The sequence below is a fragment of the Anolis sagrei genome, chromosome 2 (assembly GCF_037176765.1).
Source record: "Anolis sagrei isolate rAnoSag1 chromosome 2, rAnoSag1.mat, whole genome shotgun sequence".
NCBI lineage: Eukaryota > Metazoa > Chordata > Lepidosauria > Squamata > Dactyloidae > Anolis > Anolis sagrei.
Window position 1 is genome coordinate 72,988,213 of NC_090022.1, and position 18,549 is coordinate 73,006,761.

General features: G+C 42.5%; 2 protein-coding genes across 2 annotated transcripts in view; one reads left to right on the forward strand and one right to left on the reverse strand.

Moving 5' to 3' along the window:
- Nucleotides 1–1,376: 1,376 nt before the first annotated feature.
- LSMEM2 (leucine rich single-pass membrane protein 2) lies at nt 1,377–12,938 on the forward strand. Its single transcript, XM_060759882.2, has 4 exons — nt 1,377–1,534; nt 8,862–9,011; nt 9,216–9,458; nt 11,647–12,938. Exons 1-4 carry the CDS (start codon nt 1,513–1,515, stop codon nt 11,778–11,780), a joined length of 549 nt encoding a protein of 182 aa, XP_060615865.2. The 5' UTR covers nt 1,377–1,512; the 3' UTR covers nt 11,781–12,938.
- A 1,289-nt stretch (nt 12,939–14,227) lies between these two features.
- IFRD2 (interferon related developmental regulator 2) overlaps nt 14,228–18,549 on the reverse strand; it is a 31,925-nt gene continuing 27,603 nt past the window's right edge. Inside the window, exons 9-12 of the mRNA XM_060765767.2 lie at nt 18,154–18,291; nt 17,329–17,457; nt 16,098–16,193; nt 14,228–14,976 (exon numbers count right to left, since the gene is read on the reverse strand). Coding sequence (XP_060621750.1) covers nt 14,896–14,976; nt 16,098–16,193; nt 17,329–17,457; nt 18,154–18,291 — 444 coding nt within the window. The 3' untranslated portion in view covers nt 14,228–14,895. The remainder of the gene's footprint in view (nt 14,977–16,097; nt 16,194–17,328; nt 17,458–18,153; nt 18,292–18,549) is intronic.

Here is an 18,549-nt window from a genome sequence, read left to right on the forward strand (position 1 = left end):
CTGTAGTACTGATAGCGTGTACCTTCTGAGCTGTAGCAAAGGTATTCAGAAGGTGTGCTTGATTTGGGAGCAAGCCCAACTTAATGTTCGTAACCACTCATTTAAAACTCATTTCCTGATTATGTCTGAACAACTACACAAAAGGTTTGCATGTGACCACATGAATTTATCTGAATAGAGATCATTAACTGACAAATGACAGACTGTTTACTGTAGAGAGGTCAAGTAACTAATGCGTTTACAATAGATTATCCTGCTATTGCTCTGTGCTTCCGTCTTCTTCCACACTTCATATCATAGTCAACAAAATATGATGATTACCTGTATTTACCCGAGTGTAATGTGCCATTGAATCAATGCCGCCAAACGTAATGTGTAGCGGCAAAAGGTCAATTGGCCAAAAAAAGTGTGCATTGCAGTCACTGTTTGCTTAGGAGTCCTTCTTCAAAAACAAAAGTGTTTAAGCACCAAAGCTTCCAGCAACAGAAAAGGAAAACATTGGAATACATGTATGCTGTGGAATGAATGCTCTTCAACTGTTTTAGTTCAATATTATGGAATCACGGGGGAAGTATTTTGACAAGACCTTGAGCCTTCTCGGCCAAAGAATGCTAAGGCCTCACCAAACTATAAATCCCAGGACTGCACAGCCTTGAGCCATGGCAATTAAATGAGGAGCTCCAGGTGCGGCTCCTGAAGCAGCTTCCCCTTTGGCTTTGGCTTAACACTAACATGACTGTATGGTGTGAATCTAATGTGCACTAATTTGCTAAATGAAGACGTCATTTAGCTAAAAAAAAGGTGAGTGTTAGATTCGAGTAAATGTAGTATTTAATAGATGAGAGATGCATTATAATGGGTGGGGGGAAGAGCAAATGTGTTAATCCAAAACAAGGGAAAAATTGAAGATCATTTTTCTGGCATTAGTTTGACTTGAGAAGAAGGACAAGATGGCATCCCCTTCTCCCTCTTCCATGTATAGCTGAAATAGCAGTTAAATCTTTTTTCAAAATTAGCCATGGCTCAGGCTCACCCACTAACATCACACCCAAGACAACAGCTTAATTTAAGAGGCTCAGAACACATTGTGCAGTATGTGGAAATGGCATGGAGGTTGTTACCACAGTCCCTGTCCGTACCCTTGAATTTGCCACTTTATGACCCTCCCTCCCAGAAAGTCTCCTCCATCCCCATTCTTAACTCCCGCCTGTAGTTATGTCTCTCTCCATCCCCCAGCTTACTTGCTGTGCTCCAGCCTAATATAGTTCATGCCAAACCCTCTCCATCCCCCCTTCTATTCTGTCTCTATCTATAGCTCCTCCTTAGTCACCTCCTAGTCCTATTTTAAGCCTGAGCAGCTGATGTGATAGGCAGGAGCCTGTGTTTACTTCCCTCTCCATTCCAAGGGGACCCGGATCACCCCCTCACTGCTTCTTCCATGCACTTGTTATCCCTTTCTTCTTGAGTTGCCTCTGGAAGAACAATCATCAGAAGAGGAGTCTGGCTAGAGGGATGTCCACTGAGATTGCAGAAGGTATGGTCTGCCCTGGGGAACTGGGCTGAGAAGAGATAGCATGAGTATTTATGATGGAGTCCCAACCATAAAGACATGGGACCTCCATCAAGTGTTAGATGATAGATCTGGAATAGAACAATTCAGTCTACTACAACTCCAGATGGGTGGAGGTAGATCCATTTCTCATTATGGGACCTTACTCATCTAACAATGATCAAAGGGCACAAAAAAGCCTGGAAGAAGAGATGTGATTGAGCTGACTTACCCTTGATGTGGTACATGGGCTGTACTGCATCTTAGTGCATTTCCACCATGCAAATTATAGTATTTTGATACCTCTAACTGTGATGGCTCTGTGTTGCACAGACTTGAGCTTTGTAGCTTGGTGGGAGAATATGAATTCTCTGATAGACAGCACCACTGGATATCCCTCTACTGTGTCTGAGGCTTCAAGTTCCCTGTTGACTTATGGCGACCCCATCATTTCATAGGAATACTCAAGAGGTGATTTTGCCATTTCCTTCCTCTGAAAGATATCTTATGACACCAGATATTCATTGGCAGTCTCCCATCCAAGTACTAACCAGGGCTGACCCTGCTTAGCATCCAAGATGAGAAGGGAACTGGTGCCTTTAAGCCCATAGGACTGAAAATTATATACACATCAGTGTTGTTGTTGTTGTTTGCCTTGAAATCATTTCTGACTTCAGGCAGCCATATAATGTGAGCTTCTTGGCAGAATTTGTTCAGAAAGAGTTTTCCATTACTTTCTACTGAGGCTGAGAGAGCATGACTTCCAAGGATCACTTGGAAGATTTCCATGGTTAAATGAGGATTCAAACCCTCCCAGTATCCTAGTCCAACTCAAACCACAGCAGCACACTGGCTCTTAGTATACACACTTCACCAAATTACAACTCGAGGACTCCATAGGATGGAATCATGACAATCAAAGTGCTATACTAGGCAATCTCTTGTAACCCGAGGATGATGGTTCTCCAAGTCTAGTGTCTTGGCAGTGGGTTTGTAGGTCACTATGGAGCCCTATTCTTGATCTGCATGTTCTCCCGCAAAATATTATGTTGGTAGTTAAGATGAATACATGGCTGTTAAAGACATGGTACAGAATTAAGTTCCTCTAAGAAAATGTGTCCTGGTTTGCAGCTTTAGTTGGTACAGTGCTGAAATGTTCCAGGCAGAGATTGCAATGAGCCCTGCTGATGCAGAGCAACTTCAAACGAGTTAGAATTAGACAAAAATGACTATCTGTTAATGAATTGGACTGAGGCACACACTCTGACTTCCTCTCTCCAGTACAGATTAGTCACTCCCACGTCTTCAGTCCAAACACAGAAAGCAGTCAGGTACAAGCCAGTCACTGGAATCCCCACCTCCTGATTCAGACATTTGGTGGCTAACTGAAATGTGGGAAAGCCCATTCCCACAGTCCCATTTCCCCTGGTGTTGTAGCCAGTGGTGAGGGATGGGATCTGTGGTCTAATAACATGTGGACAGCCACCTGTTCTCCATTCCTGCCGCAGTAAATACATACAGAACATACCATTTAGGATCATAGTTCAGGCTTTTCTTTCAACTTGCATTTGAGGCATGGAGTAGCTGTCCCTCCCACTACCAAGTTGATACTCGTAGAAATTAGGATTGGTTTACTAGCTGCAATTCCAGTTCCAAAAATGTGACTGTCAAATTTAGTTTCCATTCACAACAGCATGATGACAGATCCCTTTGTTATGGATTATCTTTCTTTTTTTCTTCCTTACACACTACCAAATTGTGGCTGAAATATTGGCATCAACACGGCTTTTTAAAGAGAATGTCATTCTTGAACAAATGTCCCAGGCACAACAAACAGGAACTTCTGCTTGAACAAATGACTCATACATTCTGTTGCTATTCCCTGCATATCCACCAGACTCTATATTTATTTGCCTTTTTTAATTTTTTAAAAAAAGTGTTTTACTGGTTAGATGCAAATTGTGTGCCTCATTGGATTATAGAGAAATAGAATGATGAAAAAAAAAAGGATGAGGAAAATGGTCACACTCTACTTTTTAGTACAAGATTCCACTTCAGACCATTATTCCAGTGAAGATGATGAGTTATATAATTAAGTCATTTCATTCATTGATTTGCCACTTGAGCTTCAAAGGGAGCATACACCACTTGTTATTCTCACACCAATCCTGTGAGGTAGGTTAGGCTGAGAGAGAGACAGAGAGAGTAATTGGTCCAAATTTGTCAAGTGACTCTCATTCTTGCCTGAATAGGGATTTGAACCTGGGATTTCCAAGGCAAGTATACCATGTTGGGATTACAGGGTGAATACTGCTGAGAGCAGCCTACCTCTTGTGGAGCTTGACTATGTGAGAGCAGAAGAAAATTCACCTCTTCATTCAAATCTCAAACAACCATCAAGATTTTTATTGGCATGTAAGTTGATTGGAGCCCCTGGTAGCTGAGTGGGTTGAACCACTGAGCTGCTGAACTTGCCAACCAAAAGGTTGCAGGTTTGAATCCTGGAAATGGCATGAGATCCCACTGTCAGACCCAGCTTCTGCCAACCCAGCAGTTCAAAAGCATGCAAATGTGAATAGATCAATCGGTACCATTCCATCGGAAAGGGAATGGTGCTCCATGCAGTCATGCCGGCCTCATGACCTTGGACAACGCCAGCTCTTCAGCTTAGAAATGGAGATGAGCACCAACCCTCAGAGTCGGACATGACTGGACAATGTCAGGGGAAAACCTTTACCTTTAAGTTGATTGGGGGTGGGAGGTAAACATTGAGACAACATGGATCAATTATTCTAATTGCACCCTTATTTTTGAACATAAGTTAATTGATGCTTTAAGGCTAAACAAATGCAATGTTCCAGAAGGCCAGAAAACTGTTTTTGATATATTACATGCAATGGGAGCCCAGCTTTCACTGAGATGACTGAACCATTTCAAATTCCACTGGTTCATATGATTCAATGCGCATGAGAGTGAAAAGAACAGGCTAGATTATACCTTTCCGTCCTTACATCCAGCTTTCTCCATTCAAAGATTTTACCAAAAAAATTCAAATACATGAGAATATTATTTAAATGTGTTCCCCATTGTAGTCCCATGTAGTGTAGTTGAGACACTATCCCAATGAATATTCTGCATATATCCCATTGAAACAACAGGACTAAAAAAAATCACATAATAAAAGATTTAACTCAATTTGGCTTCTATAAAGTGCAAAGTTCCACAAACAGACTTGTTTAAGGTATTTATTACAATAAATAGCCTAAAAGGTTGTTACTTTAGCATAATGCCACCAAGAAGATTGTTTCCCATCTTAACAAGTCTCTCTCTGTTTTTTTGGAACCAAGTGGAAGAATTGAATGGATTTGCCCCACCACTTAGACTGCCCTAAAATTTTAGAATGGAGGAGGGACAATTGCATTAAAACATCTTTGGAAGCATCCTTAAACACAAAGTCATGTTTAGGATAGTAAATGTCCAAGAATCCAAGGGGGAGGGTGGGTGGGTGAGTGGGAAGGGGAGATGACATTGCCTCCCAGCCCATGTCAGGCGCAGTACCAGATCCACTTCTGCAGTTCTCATTTACAAAGTGATAAATACAGTGGACTCTTGGTATCTGCAGTATCCCAGACACCCCCATGGATAGCAAAATCCATAGATGTACACATCCCATGACTACATAAATGACAAAATCAAGATTTGCTTTTGGGAATTTAAAAAAATTCAAGTGATTGATGGTTGAATCTGTGGATACAGAATCCATGGATACGGAGGACTGGCTGCAGTCCTCTGCCTTACACGTAAACACTCCACTGGGACTTAAGCACAATTGTGGATGCTAATTCCATAGAGTATTTTATTATGATGCTTTTGTTATGCAGCCTTGCACTTTATCCCATGCCCTCGTCCCATGATTACAGCCCTCTACTTTTCCCATTCCCTGGCCCTATTGTTTACAGCCTGGCCATGTTTACATAAGCTATCGCCACTGGCAGAAGTGCGCTGTTTTATTCTGAGTTTTATGTTGTTACATGTTCATATGTTTTATTCAATTGTATTTTATATTGTGTTTTATGTCATGTCTTGTTTTAGGCATTTTGTGGCTTGTGTAAGCCGCCTCGAGTCCCTTTGGGGAGAGGGTGGCGGGATATAGGAATAAAGTTTTACTTTAGTACTAATATTATTACTGTCAGTACTACTACTACTATTATTATTTAAAACCAACAAGATACGTCCACAGCAAACAAGATCACTCTGCCAGCTGTTGTATTGGATCACACGTTGAACACTTCCCAAGTGTCTAGGACTGTGTGATTTATATTATTATTATTCTTATTATTTACACAAAGACAGCTAAACATAACACAGCTTTGTCCTCTGTTCCGTCTACCTTCAATGCATGAATGTTGCATGTTACCTTGTGGGCAAGACCAAGAGATGCAATTCAGCTTTCTTATGACGAGACTATTTGAGTACGGTTTTCTTGCCTCGGCCCAGTTGTTACAATGACTTGGGCTAATTTTACTAATGGCTGTATGTCCCAAACACAGAGATCAGTTCACAGAGTTATGTGCTCTTTGCTGATAAGCCTAGCTCATTTATTATAATTGATTACACTCTTCTTTAAACACGGGCACGAGAAGGATCGCCTTTCACCTTTTCAACACCTCTAAAAATAGGGAATCCATTTTTTCCTTTTTTAAAAAGCCTGATTAAAACTCTATTAACCTCTGTAGATCTTTCAGTAAACATGCAGTGCTGTATAAACATGTATTGTGCTTTCTGCAGACAGGAGGCAAATATAATTAAAAGAGATATTTCACTCATAGAGAAAGTGAGATTACCTGACGAATGTGTTGTCGAAGGCTTTCATGGCCAGAATCACTGGGTTGCTGTGAGTTTTGCGGGCTGTATGGCCATGTTTCAGAAGCATTGTAGTCCCATGATGAATGCTTATCATAGAGATTGAGTGGGAATTTATGTGACCCTCCAGCTCTTGTTGAACTGCACTTTCATCAGCCCTGGTCAGAAAGACTATGGCAAGAAATGCCGGGACTTATCGTATAGTTAGAGAGGTATACAGTGACTATCCATTATGTAGGAAAGGCAATGTGATCCTGCTTGTAAAAAGATGACACCCCTGCACAAATGATTTCTAAACATGCTTCACAGTTCCTCAAAGTGTTATTACGATGACTGTGTCCTTTGTGCCCTTGAAAAAATATGATCCCAAGGCATCTGCTATTTGAATCAAGAGCTCCGTAGCAACACTTTTCTAATCATGAGAGCATTCCTACTGAAGCATAGGGTTCCCAGCTTGGGGGCGGCAGTGACAGGATGCCGCTCTTTTAACAACTGTAGAACAAGCACAAGTTCAGCTGGTGGAGCTTCGACCCTCTCTCTCTATAGGAAAATGCACACCTCCTGAATTTTTACATGTGTCACAGTTAAAGAGCTTGACAATGGGAAATCTAATAACATGAAGTGAAAGTGCAAACTTGGTAGTGGGAGTCAGGAATGGCAGCAGAACAGCCATCGCCATATAGCTGTTTAAATATTTATATTTTGAGAGTTATTAAATTGTATAGTTTTTAAGTTTGCGGGCTACTTTTGGTCCCAATCCTGGGGGAAAGCAAGGTACAAATAACAATAACAATAATAGCATCACCATCATAATCATCACCACCACTTTCCCTGCATTTCTTATGCGTCTTGACAACAAAGCCTTTGCCATCAAAACCTGGGGAAAGGCCAGCAGTTATAACAACACGGAACTGCTTGGATGACAGACTGAACCTGGCCCAGGATTCCTGCCCTGCTAAAGAGACACTTTTGCTAAACAGTTCAAATGGGGGCAAGAGGGACAGATCACTGGGAAGCTATGCTTTGCGTAGCCTCTTACCAGGCAGAATCTGAACTGTTGACGCCAAGTGGCTTTAGGAGATCAGTAGTGGGAGAAAACTTCTGGGTCACAAGATCCAGGTTATATTATTGTCTTGGTCATCCTCTCCCAGTCCAAATCTGTGAATTGTCTTTTGCCACAGAAGATAGGGGCAATGGGGAAGCTGCTATCACCATTGGGTCACTTGTCAAACAATATTGTGATGGGTTTCATGGCCGGAATCACTGTCTTGTGGTATGTTTTCCGTGCTGTATGGCCATGTTCCAGAAGCGTTCTCTCCTGACATTTCACCTGCATCTATGGCAGGCATACTCAGAGGGTTGTGAGGATACCTGCCATAAATGCAGGTGAAACATCAGGAGAGAATACTTCTGGAACATGGCCATACAGCATGGAAAACACACAACAACCCAATATTGTGATGAAGACTTAAAATACTGATGGGCTAGTGGACTAGTGGACAGAATTTGGACCTTCTTTCACAATCCTCCTAAACAGAGAACACTCCTCCAATGCAGGGTTTAAGACAGAGCTCCCAAAATCATCCAACCTAAAGGAAATTTCCCAAAATTTTGCTTTTTGTACAAAACAATGGAAACTTATTAGGTTGACATACAACAGCATTATCTATATAGAAGTTTAGCAGACGCATGACTCTCATTACAAATTAAGCATATTAATGAGTGCCCCCCCCCCCTCAAATGAAGACCCATGTTTTCTTCATGCTAGAGATTATTTATTACAGGTTGAGCATCTCTAACCTGTAATGTTCTTATGCAGCAAGAGATGTTTTGGGTTTTTTCAAATTTTGGAATCTCTATATTTGCACAATGAAATATCTTGGAGACTGGACCTCTGTCTCATTTGTTTCATATATACTTTATAAACATATGCAATATTTAGGATAATTTTGAGCATGAAATAGTTTGTGTACGTTGAATCATAACAAAGCAAATGTGTCACTTTATTTGCCATTCATGTGGATGATTTAGGAGTATTTCACAATTCCAGATAAGGGTTGCTTGACTTGTATTCTTGAGCAAATCTTATTTCAAGTCTGCATTCGGAGTCCGCTGTGTCTAGAATGTTAAATAACACTCTACGAGTCTGAATGATAACAAATGGGATGATTAATTGGAAAAAGTAGTGCACTGCAAGGGTCACATTTTCCCTTTTCCAGTTTTATAGATGGTAACCAATGAGATAATGGATTCCATGGGCTGCAGTGGGAAACAGTTTGGTTCACAGGCTGAAGGCAAGGGAGAGACAAAGGATGCTAATCAAGGTGATCTTTAGGCTGTTGTGGACCAAGACCCAACTCTTATGCCTGGTTTACCTTGATTAAAATAATTTCCAAGTTCCAATCAGATAATTATCTCTTATCTCCTCAAATTGTCATTTTCTGGATAGATCCCATGTTGAAGGATGCCACGTCCTCAGATAGAGAACTCCTTGAGGTCAGCGATAATGATATGGCGGAGATCAACTTGCATGCAGTGGAATCCATTAGTGATCTGCACTATGCGTCCAGCAGGCACGAAGGTGCTAAGGTCGGGGAAGGTATGTGCTCACCAATATCCTTAATCAGGTCATAAGCAGCTCTAGTGCTATATGTTGCAATAAAGACTCACAGAGCTAACCACAGTGGTTTCCATTCTGAAAGCAGGACTAAAATGGCCGTGGGGTGATACTAAGGAGCCATTTGTGTACACAGGACCTGTTTAATTGTCCCTATGCATTCTGCTCTTTCTCACTTTCTTTCAGAAAGCCGATGGTCTCAACCCAACACCCCACAGACTCCACATAGTGCTACTTCCTCCAAGCATTTCACCTTCCCAAATGAAGAGGACACAGGATTTCTACCAGTCCCGGATTTCAACATCTTACACGCTTTCACCTGCTGCCCTTGTTTCGGCTTCACATTTTGCCCCACAGGCTTCTTTGTCCTCCTTGGAGTCCTTGTAGTGGCCAGCCTTGGTCTGGCCACGCTGGCTGTTTATCTAAGTGGTAAGGCTTGGCTGGCTGCTCTTGAGGAAAAAAATGGTAGAAAGCCCATCAAGGGATCCTGGATGATGGGATGGGGACTTCTGGGAACATCTGAGTGGGGCACAAACACTTTATGGACTGAGCAATCCTAGCATGAAGACCATGTGGTCTAACATAAGGTTTTGTTGCTACAAAATTGAGGAGTCCACTCAGTGATCCTGCAGAAAGAAACTGCCACATACAGGTAGCATTTTACCATCCGAATGAGCACACTTACAAACTCATAACATATCTATCTTACCACAGTTCTGAGTCAGTCTAACTCAGGTATAGGCAAACCCAGGTCCAGGGGTCGGATGCGGCCCTTTAGGCTCTTTTCTCAGATCCTCTTCTCTACCATTCTATCCTTCCTTCTCTTTCCTTCCTCCCTCCTTCCCTCCCTTCCTTACCACCTACCCTTTCATCCTTCCTTCCTTCCCTTTTGTCTTTCCTTCTTTTTCTCCTTCCCTCCCTTCCTTCCAGACTTTCATCCTTCCTTCCCTCTTCCCTCCTTTCCTTATCCTTTTCCTTTCTCCTTTCCTCCTGGGGGGTGTTTAGCTAGGGAAAGAGAAGGTAGAGAGGGGACACGAGAACCATATTTCAAGGTGTAAAAGTGTGTTTCATAGAGGAGGAGGAAGTGGGAAAACTGGCTTTCTGCTGATCCAGAGACCAGGGCACAAGGGAGCAATGGGTTGAAATGGCAGGGGGAGATTTGATTGAGATTAGGAAGAACTTCCTGAGAGTAAGAACTGTTGGAGAGTGGCACAGGCTGCCTGGGAGTGTGGTGGAGTATTCTTCTCTGGAGGCTTTTCTGCAGAGGCTGTCTATCAAGAGTGCTTTGATTGTGCTTTCTTTCATGGCTGGGGTTTGGACTGGATAGCCCTTGGGGGTCTCTTCCAACTGTAGGATTCTATGTCAGGAATAGGCAATATGGGGTCTAATGGACACACTTTTTCTCTCCCGTCCATCATCTCATCCTGACAAAAGCCAACCCTAGTTAGATCCAAACGTTTCCTGTCTTTCCGTCACTTTCTGCTGCTAAAAGAGAAGAGGAAAGGGGAGGGAGGGGGCTTGGGAAGCACCCTCTCCCTCCTGGCCCACCAAATCCACTCCAGCCCACCATGTGGCCCCCAAGTTAAAAGAAATTGCCCATGCCTAGTCTAGCCAGATTCCTTCTATCCTTTGAAGTTTTTATCCTTCTTCTTCTAGAGAAACTTTCAGATGTGAACATGTAAAGATATATTTTACCTAGATATACAGTAAGCCCTCTACATTTGGTTTAACTTTTGCAGATTTGATTAACCCGTTATCTCTAGGTCCTCCAGCCTGACCAAATGGTCAACTTCCAAAGAACACTGACCACAGAGGACCTAGAGATTTATTAGGAGTTGTTCTCTCAGGTAAAAAAGTGTTTCCTTTCTGTTTTTACCACTTTAGTGGGAGCCCTACACTCCCAATCCCAGTGAATATGGAGGGCAGACTGTAGTGTGAGATATAAAGCCCACAGATGTAAATTCACAGGTCAGACTATCAAAGATATCTATGTGACATAGTAACTGGAAGCTCATGCTGAAGCCTGAGGCCTAGCACTAAGCATTCCTTATCCAAACAAGCTCTCTGGCAAGTGCCCAGTTCTGGTGTCTCTCAGCCCTCTGCTAGTGCAGTCTGGCTATTGGTATTATATTACAGTACCCAGACTGTTATCTTAATCACCCTCTGTATGTAAAATGCTTTGGACACTTTGAATTAAGTAGTGGAAAATACACAAGAAAATTGTGTCCACTCATGAATGTTGGGTACCAAAGGATGAGACACAAAGCGAGCAATTAGGAATCGTTTCTAGATGGGACAAAAGAGAAAAAGCAGGAAAGCTCAGATGACACTCAACAGATCAGTTGCACTGAGCTCTGTCTGCTCATGATGCCACCAGAGTCACACTGGAGACTGCTCGCAGCTGCATCAAGCGTGTCTCTCCAGCAGATTCTTAATTCAGCCTCCCAAATTCAAATCTTCAAGCAGTGCCTTATACATCCAATCCTCTTGGACTAGGGCATGCCAGGAGCTAAGATTTGCAGGCACATGATTCTGGGGTGCCTTTGTTCCAAGTTCTCATTTTCTTAACAAGGTTCACTGCATTTTGATCACACAGTGCCTTCTTCTCCCTCTACAGTCCTACAGCGTGAGTCCCTCCGGGTCCTTGCCCAGTGGCTGGAGTCACAAGAGGAGGCCATCCGGCAAATGAGAGCAGTGAGCATACAGCTATGGCAGCAGCTCAATAACAGTGAACTTGAGGTTCAAACTTGAGCAAGGTAGTTGCTCCTCTCACCCTGCTACCATTCTTAAAGGAGAGAAGCTTGGGGGGTGGGGGGGACTCATTCCTTGACATATTGTTAATATGGACATGTGGTGGTTTGGACTAGGCAACTGCCTTATGGTAAAGAAAAATGCTTCTCTAGAATCATTGGAAAGTCTTGCTGAGGTCCTTGCACCCTGGTGGATGTAATGCCTGGAGCACGGAGGCTGCCAAAGGATGGAAAGGGAAAGTCATTCAGAAATCCTACTGAGACATAAAGGAGGAAGGGATTATCTGTGCAGCAGCCTCTCATCGGTTTCTCAGAGAATGTTTGTATTCCTACACTATTTTGAAAGATTTAATTAACACCTTTTTCTTGTTCAATAACAATTGAGTAGCCCAATCCAAAACATCACAAAATTGTCTACATACATGGCTGAGTTTGTGACACATTTGCTTTCTGATGCTCACTGCATACAAACTTTGTTTCACCAACAAAATCATATTGTGCGGAAAATTACTTTCAGGCTATGTTGAAAAGATGGGTATGAAACATAAAGCCAATTTTGTTTTAATCCTGGGTCGCATCTTCAAGGTATCTTGTTATGTATACACAAAAATTCCAACATCCACCACACTTATGGACCCACCCATTTTGGATAAGGGATACTCCACCTTATTGCTTTATTTTATACTCTTCTGGCAGCTTTGCAGATATGACTGAAAATGCATCCAAAAGTTTTATTTTGCCAAGGTGTTTTCTTCTCTAAAAGGGCCCAGAGGATTTCAGTGTGCTTTGAACCAAATCAGGGAAAGTTTTTTTTCTTTATAAGATAAAGATAAAGGTTTCCCTTGACATTAAGTCTAGTTGTGTCTGACTTTGGGGGTGGTGCTCATCTCCAATTCTAAGATGAAGAGCTGGCACTGTCCACAGATGCCTGCAAGGCCATATGGCCGGCATGACTGCATGGAGAACCGTTATCTTCCAGCAGAAGCAGTACTTATTAATCTACTTGCATTGGCATGATTTCGAACTGTTAGATTGACAGAAGCTGAGGCTAACAGCGGGAGCTCGCCCCACTCCCTGGATTCGAACTGCTGACCTTTCAGTCCGCTGCACCACTGGAATAATAATAATCGGAAAAGGAATAAATGGCCTGCCAAAAATATGATTTGGTTACATATTCTTTTTGTTATGACATGACATTTAAAAGCTATCTAAACTATCTGCCTAAACTCTGATGCAAATTACACAGATGCATTCTTTTTATATAGAATCCTAGTTATTTCCCCTCAAAACAGTCAAGAACTTATGGAGGTAGAATACTACTGCAGTGCAACAGCCACCGCAGACTGACAGTTTACAGAGCCACAGAGACCCATATTTATAACAGTATTTCTGGGATTTTAAAAGCAGAAAATCACCTTTATATACTCAAGGCTTTATTCTTGAAGACTAGATTTTATTTAATTTAAAATAATAGTTTAGATTCTGAAAATGCCATGCTAGACTCAACTCGATTTCAGCTGGTCTTTAGGTACTGACCACAGCTCAGGGTACAGACAAATTCTTTGATCTGATGCATCAAGCCATGGTTCACAAGTGGCCCTTGAAAATCAGAAATCTGCTGAAAATCCTAGCCAACCAAGTGGAAAGGTGGGAATAGCCATGTAGTTTGATACAAGCTGGAGCAGACAGCCTCTTCTTCGGAGGTTTTCTGGATGGCTGCTCAAGATAACTTGTTCCATGAGGAAACAGGTGTTCCTTGTTTAGACAGGTGAAAACTGGCTGGATCTGGAAGATGCACAGTCAGAAAGGGTGCTGTACACAGACTTGGCAGCAGGGCCTTCAACAGGACACTCTCCTATTGACTTGGCAAACATCTACGATACACAACTTCTCCTGCCACCAATAAACTCCATGACCTCACACACTGATGCTGGTAAAAGAATAGACTTTATAAGTTATTCCACTTTTTGTTCACATTGCCTCTAATCTTTCTATATGTTAAGGTAAAAACTATCAATGCAGACTTTTCCTGCTGAGAAGCGCAAACCACTGTTTCAGGGAACGAGGTTATCAGGAGAAAGGTACACTTTCAATTAATTTCACGGTGTGTGTAACTAAAAGAAATCCATGTTTCCATTCTGGCCAATAAGGTTTGCCCTAATGTGTGTGTGTGTGGATGAAAGAGTGTGAGAATGTTACATATGGGATTCAGGCTATGTTAGTTGAAATTGGTTGTCACTATTTGGTTTCTCATTCAGTGACTGCAGTAGGGTGGTTTTCCAGGAAAAAAATAACAAGTGTCTGTGTGAGTGTGAAGCAAAGCTGAAGGTTAAAAAGTCACAGAACTATAGATGGTACTGGTCAGAGCATGGCAGAGAACCAATGGCACTGACAATAAAGAATTATAGCAACTGCTTAAGCAGAAAAGCAATGTAACTCCCTTCATGATGCTGTCAGCCCAGTCTTTAATCAACTACACTGATTTCTAAGATACATTTCATTCATCTCAAGGCAAAATACCTTCAACACCAGTGGGGAAGAACCCAAGGCACCAATCTAAAGCCGGACCGCTTCGCTGCCTCCGTCCTGGACCTTTACCCCAAACCAACCTCCTACCAGGGAAGTCCACTAGTGCAGATGTGGACAAGGAGGAGTCCCAGTCCTTGATTTCACGGCAAATGTTGCAAGAGCAACCACAAAATACATTCAGCAGCGGAGACAGGGAGGGGAGGCTTCACACAGAAACAAAATCACTGGCTTAAAAAAGCAGTGGGTGGGAGGAATCCCTCCCCCCACAGCTCAACCTCGCTTACATTTTTTGGTTAAAAAAATAAAAATGGCACCTGCCCTTTGCCATTCCACCCACAATTCAAACATCCGGGATATTTTAAATATTATTCTGTACATATATAAAAGCCCCCAGACTGTGGTGGGGAGCTGAGGGAGCATGGCACGAGTCTGACTTTTGAATGAGGAAGAGCAATGGGGCCCCGTTTGCCCCAGGTGGTGCCCCCTTTCTCCCCCAATCCACAACTTCACAGTGGTCCAGGTCTATAGTTCATTGGCTTGTATGGAAGGCAAGAGGACAAGGAGGAAGAGAAAACAACAAACTCTCTTCAAAGGACATCAGCTCGCTTGTCTCGAACACGGCTCCTTGCTTTTGTCCGGGCTTTGAAGGCGGCTGAGTTGTAGAGGTGCTGCCGGGAATAGAGAAACAAGAGAAAACAGAGTCATTTGCAAAGGAAATCTCAGATTACGATGTTTTAAACAACCAGAGGAAAAAGAGACATGCCGGATCAAATTCTCTTAGGTTTGGTACCAAGTAATGCATACACTTCAGATGGGGATTAGCTTAGCTCCATATACTATCAAACGGTAACTCCTATCTTGCCTCCAAAATTGTCTGGGCTGATTGGAGCTGAACTGGCAATAACTGGGAAAACTATATTTCTCAGCCCAGGGGACCATATTCTGGATAGGATCTCATAGAATTAGACCACAGGAATGGAAATAATCCACAGAAGAGAATCTGGTCACTGGTTGTGCTAGCTAGGATGATGGGAGGTACAGTCCGGGAACATTGGGATGTTTCAACATTCGGATTGAGGATTCATCATTTATTTTATCTTAGCTATAGAAAGAACACCAGCACACAATAGTTCTGTAAATTAGAGCAAAGGTGACAACCAAGGCAAGCATGATGTCAGGCAGACAACTCCTAGACTATAAACACGTGGAGCATGAAAGCAATTGGGCCTTCCCATATCACCTAGAACAGAGCTTTCCAAACATTTTATGTGTTGGTGACACTCAATTTTTAATACATGCATCATTTTGCGACACAGTAATTCAGTGTTACTAGCCAACCAGGGGTTCAAACAATGCCTTATAAGAGATATGGACACATACATACATTGTAGTAACAAAATGTATGGGGACACAATATATCTCATGAAATCCTTTCTCAATTTTTCAAAAATATATGATTTATTGCTTATTTCACAATAGACTCAGAGGTTTCTCATTTCCTTCATTCATATGACACACCTACGAACTGCAGCTGACACATTAATACAACACAAAACACCTTTTGAAAAGCTCTGCCCTAGTAGTTAGTTTGGGTCAACTTAGTGTTGAGTCATATTTTCCCCCACTGTGCATCGCTCCAGCATCAGAAGAGCCAGTGAGGACACAGCCCGTTTTCTAGTGGTTTAACTGTCTGTGATAATGCCAGGAAGGGACAGACAATCCGCTGGCATCACAGAAGAACATCATGATAGAACATGTGACAGAGATACTAGCAGAGCTGCCCACATACCTTCTCAAAGCGGGAGATCTTGCTGGCCTTAATAGCTGCAGCATCCAGGACTAGTGGGGGGCCAAGGTCAAAAATCTCACGCAGCAACTCATTGTTCTAGAGGCAACAGAAAAAAACACAGCCTTTAGGTAGAATCTTGGCTCCGAGATACATAGAAGCAGATGGATAAAAGGATCTTGCCAAAATGCCTGGAATTGCCAAAATGCTGGCTAGAGGAATAATGGAAGCTATAGTTCAACACATCTGGAGAGCATGGGGGGGTGGGGGGGTGGAGAGGGTTACTATAGAGTGTCATTATTGGAAATTCCATACCCTATTGGAAATAACTGCACCATAACATTATTGAAAAGGTAAAAACAATGTCACATCCGTTTGGCAAATGTGAATCTCCATGAACATGTGGAGACCACCTTTTGAAAACCACTAGTCAAGAACAGCATGACCTTTTTAGTAGTCAACTCTTTGAACAAGTGACATTCATAAGCATTCATGTAATGGCACACAGGTAACTCAGCTGTTAAACTGAAGAAACATGTCTTTAAACTGCCAAGGATAAAGACATGCCACTACAAAAATATAATTGGTTAGCAGAAGATGGTTGTTTCTTTGAAAATGGAATTTGCAGCTGCCCAAAAGATACACACTCCCTTGAAACCTCTTAGTTTAAAATATGCACTCAGAGATTAAAACAAAGTCTTCTTTGAAAAATAACATCTTTTTTTTTACTCATAAACAACTTGTATTAATTCACCAGACAGGCATATTTCTTATTGAAGATCAGTTATAAATAGGATGTAGTTTCTTCTCTGTGTGTTGAGTACACAGAGTATCATATTTATCAATAGTCCATAGTCTTTAAGTATAGCTGAAGTCCATAAGTCATACTTCTCTATTAAAGTCTCTAAAGCATACATGCATCGACCTCCACTGAGGTCTAAAGCAGATACATCCACCTCCAATGAGGTGGTAAGCAGACACTGAATACAAAATGGAGTCCTGAGTCTGAACATGCTAAGTACAATCACATGTCTATAACCACTCCCACACCAAAGTCAAACTGACAAAACAACATACACATAGAATAAAGGTTAGCAAATATATACATTAACAAATGAATAGTGAAAAGTTTGGGAGGTTGCTATTTCCAGCAGCCATGAAGGGCATCAGACTCCTCCCTGCTTCACACATATACAGGTGCAGCATTTCTTCCTCTGCTGCAGTCATTTCTTACCTGCAGATGGTGCCTGACTCCAGAGCCAAGAGCTTCTTTGAAAGCGTTGTACATTCTCCTCCTTGCCCAGCTGTCCACATACATGCACTCTAATCCAAACTTGATGGTTTCCTCATGGCACTCCCCATTCTGCAGAAGGGGAAACAGGCATTTAGAAGCTCCACAGCAAAGGGCAGAAGGCCTCGTTTGCCAAACATTCACAAGGGCAACGCATCAGACAACCCTGTCCTTCACTGAATGCTTGGGAAGAGCAACCACTCCATGAAACTGCAAGTGTACTCATTGCATGGGCATTTCTGATTCCACTCAAGCAATGTGGGTGCCACTTGTTCTGTCATGGTACCAGTTTCACAGAGCTCTGGACATCTGAACTGCTTCTTGGTTATCATATCCTGAGAGATGAAAAGACAAGGCTGACCCGAGCAGTTTTGGCATTTGCTCCTTTTAGAATCAGTAGCAGTCACTCTCATGCATTTTTAGTGATATATGGAGATGGGGGAGGGGGTCCCGTTCTAAGAATATGAAGGTGTCCCTGCATTTGAACCTACAATGCACTCGGGGGTGTATTTTAAAGGCCAGTGGAAGAGTAAATCCATACGGAAAATGTGACGGGGCCAGGTAATTCCCCTAGACATGCACAGATTGTGCACTCCTCAGGATTGACTGTCCCAGCCTCTGCTTCACAAGTCAGCAATAGAGGTGGCGGAAGCAGAAACTTGAGTCCCTGGGTCTCTTTTAATAAACTTCAGTGCTGAAGAGATGCTTGGGGAAAAGATCCACCCATTTCCACAACTGAACAGGGATAGCAAGAGCCAGGCAGGGCACCTCAATGAAATGTAGCACATCGCGAAAGATGGAACGTTGCTTGCGTCTGTCCGTCTTGGCTCGGTACTTGTTGCTGTCTGTGGCCAAGGCTTTCAATTTTGTGCACAGCAAGTCAGTGTCTTCATAAAAGAAATCCTCCTGTGGCAAAGGAAAGAAGATAAGATGTCACCCTACAGCTTCTACTTTCATGTCACATTCTTTTGAAAAGGCAAGTGAACGAGCCTCTAAGCTTTCCTGTTCACATTTGCCTCCCACTCTCCTTTTAGCTAACCCAGCAGAACATATGCCGGACTCAGAGGTTCTCTAATGCAGTTTTTCCCCTGTGTCGGGAGCGACTTGAGAAACTGCAAGTTGCTTCTGGTGTGAGAGAATTGGCCATCTGCAAGGACGTCGCCC